This window comes from Rhododendron vialii, chromosome 10a (assembly GCF_030253575.1).
Source record: "Rhododendron vialii isolate Sample 1 chromosome 10a, ASM3025357v1".
Lineage (NCBI taxonomy): Eukaryota > Viridiplantae > Streptophyta > Magnoliopsida > Ericales > Ericaceae > Rhododendron > Rhododendron vialii.
This window is the reverse complement of record NC_080566.1, coordinates 8,663,016-8,669,911: the sequence shown is the minus strand read 5'-3', so window position 1 is coordinate 8,669,911 and position 6,896 is coordinate 8,663,016. Positions and strand designations below refer to the sequence as shown.

Sequence of the window (6,896 nt, the reverse complement as noted above, 5' to 3'; positions counted from 1 at the left end):
TCTCTAGGATATTCCTAAATTTTTTCTCAGGAAAAAAAAGAAAGAAAGAGCTAGATTTTGTTAACGCGAAGCCTATAAAAAGTCGGCTGGTAAATTTCACAAACCTTCCTGAGATTTTTGACAAAAGCAGAAATCTCAAAGCCCTAGAGGTTTCTGAAATATCACTAACTTCCCTTGTTTTGGTTCACAGTACAAAGATTCCCCCTTCCATTAATTTGGCCTAAACTTCGTTAAATTAAACATACACATTGACGAATTTACCCCCACCTCCCTTTGTCTCTTTCCCTTCTTGTCCTAATGTACTAAAAAAAGAATCCATCACCATGGAAGCTCAAATCGTTGGTCCGGCATGGTTGGGTCAAACTGCGTGTCGAGCCAAACCCGACCCAACCCTGGAGGATGGGGAGAGTACAAATATGCTTGCACTCCGTTGATAAGCCCTCGATAGTGTATATAAATGGGCTTATCGATACCAATTTTGTCCCTCTTTCGTGCATAATTTACTTTAATTAGTTGATATTGCGCGGAGTTGGTATTTTTTGGCCCTTACAGGTTAAAGGAGAAAATAAGGCGTTTTGACCGCCAAGGAAATCAACCCGGGATCATCCAAAGAGCCGAGACCATGTGCACCCCGCTACCAAGTCCCAAGGATTGTTTAAAGAAGTGTCGAAGAGTGTTCGGGATGTCAAAGGGGCTGTTAGAGGGAAGAAACCAATTCGGAAGCTTTCTGCCAGCGATGTACCTGTACCGATAAAAGCTGTACCTAGTGATTTAAATACGCGAGGCGTACGCAAGGTGACAAAGCCCTCATCGGAGCGAGGCGAGGCGAGCGCCTCATTGAAACGAGGCGAGCGTTTTAAAAAAAAAGTAATAGAAGCTATATAAACGACCAATATTCACTCCTACCATCAAAACAAGAACAAACATCACCATATTGCATAATAACCAACAATCCAACATTCCAACTTACGAATTACTAGTAAAATACGCTCATAAAATGTAACAAACTAACAATCCAGATATTCCAAACAAGACATCATCAGTCATCCTTTCATCACTCATCACCAATATCTTCATCTTCTTCATCATCATTTGACCGATATCCATCCACATCTTCCTCTTCTCCTTCATCTGAAATAGTGTCATCAAATTCTTCTTCTTCCCAATCATCTGCACAAAAACTTGATGCTTTTGAACGCTTCTTTGAACTTGTTGGTTTATGAGTTGACCTAGTTACTTTGCTAGGTTGTTCTACCCCACTAGCCTCCGCAACAACATTCCAATCCAAATCTTCACCTTCAAATACAAGCTCATCCTCCAATTTCCCAATCAACCATTCATTGCTCTCATCAATGTTCTTCAAGGAAATCGGGTCAAATTTGCCGCGGTTCATATATCGACGCCTCAATGCTCTATTCTACTTAACAAACACCAAGTCGTTGAGGCGCTTTTGATCTAGCTTATTTCTTTTTTTGGTGTGAAGCTGCAAAATAAAGTTAAAAGGGATTTAAGTTCATATCACACTATTCACACCTTCAAATGATTAGAAATCCCTTAATGTAATACTCACATGTTCGAACACACTCTAATTTCTCTCGCATCCGGATGAACTGCAAGTAAGGCTAAGGATCTTGACGGCAAATTTTTGCAATTCAGGAGTTTCACGACCAAATAACTTCCACCACTCAACTGCACATTATCCATTAGTTATATTGTCGCAAAGGATAAAGAATAAAGAGGTAGTATTTAAGGCTTTTAAGCACAAAGAGTAAAAAATTGTGATCACCTGGTGACCTTGTAACTCTTTGCCTAATTGCCATGTTCTTTTTGAAGATTCCCTCCTCCTCCTCATATAATGCTATCTGATGAAGAATTTCATCTTGCATCCTCTCAGTTGGTATCAGCCTTTCAATACAATCCACCAAACCCTTCCATACCTCTTTATCAGCTTTCATCCTTGCACCATCCTTCTAAAAAAATGCAGGGTTCAAATAGTAGCCTGCTGCATGCAAAGGTTGATGCAATTGCACTTCCCACCTCACATCAATGATTTCAAACACAGTTTTATACTTGTCTTCGTCTCCGCCAAACGTGTTTATAATAGTTTCTTTGGCCCTATCCATGGCCTCGTAGATGTATCCCATTGCGGGTTTTTCTTCACCATCAACCAAACGAAGTACTTTAACAAGAGGACATGCAAATCTTAGGGCCAGCAAGACATTGTTCCAAAATGATGGCGACAACATTATTTCTGCTACCTTTTTACCATCCGCCTCCTTTGCCCACTTGCTTTTACTCCAAGCCTCTGATGTGAACATCTTTCTTAGGTTATTCTTTTGTTGATGAACCCTTTGTAAAGTCAAACAAGCTGTTGCAAAATGAGTCTTTGCTGGCTTAATCAACTCTTTTCTTTGGGTAAAGTGTCTCACCATGTTCAACAATGTCGGACGGTTATAGATATAACCGTGTACCTTGATCGCCCTTTCCCATGTCCTCTTCAAATATGGCAACTTGAAAATGTCTTCTAACATTAAATCCAAACAATGGGCAGCACATGGAGTCCAATACAAATGTGGTCTTTTTGCCATTAACAACTTCCCTATCATAAATTAGAACAAGTACAATAAGATTCTTAGAGTAAGTAATAAAGTAAGAAATAATATATTTGAGACTTTGAGTAGTAACTAGTAACTAACATATGGCAATTCATTGTTACCTGCCATCTTATTGTATGCGGCACTATCCGTGACAATTTGGACCACATTAGCTTCTCCGATTCGCTCCACATACTCGTCAAGCAACCTATACATGCTGTCCCCAGTTGTGGAACGACTTGATGCATCAACCGATTCAATGAACATGCTACCTTTAGGACAGTTAACCAAAAAATTTATCAATGACCTATTCTTTCGATCCGTCCATCCATCACACATAAGAGTGCATCCATTTTCCTCTCTCTCCTTCTTATGGTCTTCCATTTGTTTGTTCACATTTTCCACCTCTTTTTTAAGAAGAGGGACACACACTTGATAATAAGTTGGCGGTGTTAAACCAGGGCCATATTGCCCAATAGCCTCAATCATCGGTTCAAAGGACTCCATATTGACAACATTGAGAGGTATTCCAGCATCGTAAATCCACCTCGCAATAGCTTGATGAGCTTGCTCTTTCAATAACTTCTTTTGCGGTGTATTATCGTCAACTTTAGGTTGTTTACCACTTCTCCTATTCTCTACCTCGATCTCTGGAGTCAGGGGTGATGTGAGCATCCATAGGCCCTTTGGTCTTGGGCTTCTTAAGTTGGAACTTGGAGCCGGAGGTAGCAGTGGCAGCAGGCCTCTTAGGAGGGGGCTTCGATTGTACATAAAACTCATCTTCATCAATGTCCTCCTCATTGCCCATTTCATCAAAATCTGGAAGAGGAGTTATGCTAGACGCCGTCTCCTTGTTTTTACACATAAATGCCCTAATCTCCTCTTTAACTGGTTCTGGGCAATTAGGACATGAAGTCACATCAGGGTATCCTCCAGCAAGATGTAGCTTCACTCGGTAAACACTCCCAGTAACCACTTTGTTACAAAAATTACATGTGAATCTGAACTTATTATCTTCATGTCTCTTTGAATACTTCCAAGTAGGATCAGTTCTATTCGACATCTACAATATCTATACAAACAAAGGAGATAAAACATAATTCACAAAATGCAGAAACCGTAGAGTATAAAGATGGCAAATGCAGAAACTGTTCGGAAAAGAGATGGACCAAAACTGTAGAGTATATAGATTCATAGAATATACTATATTATATACACCCACTAACTAAGAGAATATATATAATATACACCCACTAACTGACTAACCAGTAAACTGTGAACACTGAACATGTAAAACACAAAAAAAAAACTCAGCAGTCAGTACACTTACGGACTGACCGACAAGAAGACATGCTGCACATGGTTTCTAAGAACGAGAGAGAGAGAGATCAGAACAGAGAGAGAGAGATCGATCAGAATAGAGAGGGAGAGAGATCGATCAGAAGAGAGAAAGAGAGAGGGATCAATCGATCAGAAGAGAGAGAGTAGAGAGCTTACCTGGGTGTGTGTGGGCTTCGGATCACAGAGCAGAGAGAGTGGGCTTTGGATCGCAGAGGAGAGAGAGACAGAGGGCTTCGGAGCTCAGAGGCAGAGAGGCGGCTTCGATCGATGTGGGTGTGTTACTTGTGTAAGTCTAATTTTGCCCTTTTATTATGTTTGTGACCTGGACGACGCCTAGGCGAGCTTTTTATTCGCCTCACGCTTCGCGCCTAGGCGCGACGTCACCGCCTAGTCGGTCGCTTCTTCCATTCTCGCCTCGCCTCGCAACTGCGAGGCGACCCAGCCTCGCCTCGTCGCTCGCCTCGCCTAGGCGATCGCCTAGTCACGATTTTTTAATCACTGGCTGTACCTGTACATCGCGGACAGATTTGGTTCAAAATGCTGTGAAACAAGCGATGTACCGGTACTAGGTTTTCACGATACCGGTACATCCTGGAAAAAATCTACTTTTTGTGCTCGACTTTTGTAACTTTTTAAGGGCATTTAGGACCTTTGTAACTCGTTTTTAAGGGGCTATAAATACCCCCAGACCTGATTGGAGTAGGTCATCTTCATCTTTTGCACTTTCTCTCTTTACCTCCATTAATGGAGCTCTCACCTCTCTCCTCATTTATGCTTTGAGAAGGATTTTAAGCACGATCCACTTACTTTCGAAGCTTTTGGTCTTCATTAAAGTTGTAAGGAATTTCATTCTCTTCGAGGATCTTGTATTCATTTCGAATTTACTTAACGTTTGGTGTTTTCCTTTTGTTTCCCCTTGCTCATTTCGTTGCCCCTTTCAATATGAGTGAGTAGTGTAGTAAGGTTAGGTTGTGGGATGGTTAGCATCCCGTAACCAAGGATGTAGCTTGTTCTTCTCTTGTAAAATCCCATTTTCTAGCTTGAACATGGCTTAGGACTAATTTTATGTACCAAAACTTAGAGGTGTTAATCTTTTTGATCAAATGTAGGCAAGGGCTAAGCTATTTGCCACATTTGATACTTGGAGCTATGTCCCTCTTTGTGTTTGTTAAAATGAATCAAAAGAGCCCTAGTCATGTTTAACACCGTTGTTAAGAAGAGAAGAATCGAGTTTATCCTTACGTTATAGGTGTTAATTATCCCTAAACCTAGCCTTTAGTTTAATTTTCAGTTAAAAAGCCGTAGTTAGGTTAAGTAGCCACTTTCTAAATCGTTCAGTTGGCCGTCTCAACGCCGAACTTTGGTTGGCGGTCCAAACGCCAAAATTCTCTACGCAAGCTAATCTTCGAACCAAGTTTTGGATGCGCTCTCTGTGGATTCGACCCCGGACTTCTGGGTTTTATTATGCTTTCAACCGACCTAGTCCTACGCTTGGGGTATTCTTATTGCAACACACTCTAAGGTCGCAAGCATTTTTGGCGCCGTTGCCGGGGAGCGCTTTCTTTTATAGCTTATTTTGGAGGTTCGCCAAATCATTGTAAGTATCCCGTTTCATTTACTTTGTGTGACTTGTACTTAATCTAGTGGATACCTCTAACTTGAGCTTCTCAAACGTGAGGTTTAACGAAGTTAGACTAAGTACAGATTACCTTTTTCTTTTATTGTCTTTTCTTATCGAGGCGGCGGCATAGCCCCTCGAAGCTGTTGTTAGGAGGTGGCGGCATAGCCCCTCTTGTCTGTTTGCTTTATCCTTGTTGGCCATTAATTCTCGAGAAGGGTTTTTAAATTGTATGCATGGTGGTCATCGTGGAGCCTTTCGGAGCCCAAATTCTAAAAGGCTTCATAGATCTTTTTCTCCTTCTCGACCCAAAACTCCTCGTCGGGTTCGAGCAAGGACACCACCACCCCAAAGAACTCCTTTTTCCGTAAGAACCCCTCCTCGAGAAAGAATGGCCGGAAACGGTGAAGGCGAGATGCCGCAGATTGTGCCCGAAAGGACTATGAGCGACTATCTAAATCCGGCCCGTACTACTCCGCGGCCCACTATAGTCCTTCCGGCCGCAACCGAGGCGAATACTTTCACCGTTAAAATGCATCACATTAACATGATGCCATCTTTTTATGGCAAATATAAAGAATGTCCGTACACTCATATGCGGGCATTCGAGGAGTTGGTCTCCACAATAGTGTCTACGCCCGCTCAGCTTGAGTCCGCAAAGTTAAAACTCTTCCCATTTTCCGTGAAAGACAAAGCCAAGATTTGGTTGAATAACATGAGGCCCCAATTCTTGGCAAATTGGGCGGATTTATCAAAGGCTTTCTACATGAAATTTTTTCCCCCACATCTCACAAAGGAACTCATGAATCAAATTCAAACTTTCAAACAAAGAGAGGGGGAATCATTTTATCAATATTGGGAGAGGTACAAGGATTTGCTTAACTCCATCCCACATCAAGGCTTACCGGTTTTTCAAAGAGTCGAGTATTTGTTAAAGGGATGTTTTCCAAGCACCCGACTTCTTATGGATAGCATGTGTATGGGTGGAGTCATGGCTAAAACCCCTGATGCGGCGTGGGACTATTTTGAGGAGTTATCTGAAAAAACTCAAAACTGGGATTGCTCGGACCCTTCTGACAAGAACGTGGTTAATTCGGTTCCGAGCAATTTCGGTAAATTTCAATTAAATGAGAAAAATGAGCTAGCCCACAAGGTCGCCCAGCTTTCCCGCCAAATTGAAACTTTACAACTCAACAAAGTTGCTGGGATGGCCTCCGTGGCCAAGGCGGAGGAAATTTGTGTGTTGTGTGAAATTGCAGGTCATGCTACGGGAGATTGTCAAATGCTCCCTGCCGTCAAGGATATTCTCTAAGGAACCGGGCAAGCGGAGGTCAATGCCGTTA

The 6,896-nt window shown here is 42.0% G+C and overlaps 1 protein-coding gene and 1 non-coding gene across 4 annotated transcripts; both read right to left on the bottom strand.

The window, feature by feature from the left end:
- Positions 1-764: 764 nt before the first annotated feature.
- On the bottom strand, positions 765-4,407 carry LOC131304373 (uncharacterized). 3 transcript variants are annotated; one of them, XM_058331597.1, is made up of 4 exons: positions 4,092-4,407; positions 2,717-3,666; positions 1,571-2,599; positions 765-1,483 (listed from the first exon to the last, which is right to left on the bottom strand). In XM_058331597.1, exons 2-3 carry the CDS (start codon positions 3,405-3,407, stop codon positions 1,971-1,973), a joined length of 1,320 nt encoding a protein of 439 aa, XP_058187580.1. In that variant the 5' UTR covers positions 3,408-3,666; positions 4,092-4,407; the 3' UTR covers positions 765-1,483; positions 1,571-1,970. The 3 variants fall into 3 exon arrangements, with proteins under 3 accessions (XP_058187580.1, XP_058187581.1, XP_058187579.1); XM_058331598.1 differs by lacking the exon at positions 4,092-4,407 and having other exon boundaries at positions 1,571-1,689; positions 1,787-2,599; positions 2,717-3,996; XM_058331596.1 differs by lacking the exon at positions 4,092-4,407 and having other exon boundaries at positions 2,717-3,996.
- Positions 4,408-6,349: 1,942 nt separating this feature from the next.
- On the bottom strand, positions 6,350-6,456 carry LOC131305775 (small nucleolar RNA R71). The gene has a single exon (XR_009193334.1). It is a non-coding gene; the product is annotated as a small nucleolar RNA R71 (small nucleolar RNA).
- Between the last annotated feature and the right edge of the window lie 440 nt (positions 6,457-6,896).

Bases quoted from the DNA above. Each gene is read 5' to 3' on its own strand.
- LOC131304373 (XM_058331597.1), bottom strand. From the start codon at position 3,407: ATGAAATGGGCAATGAGGAGGACATTGATGAAGATGAGTTTTATGTAC. The intron at 2,600-2,716 runs GTAACAATGAAT...AATTTATGATAG, and splicing joins CGCATACAATAAGATGGCAG to GGAAGTTGTTAATGGCAAAA.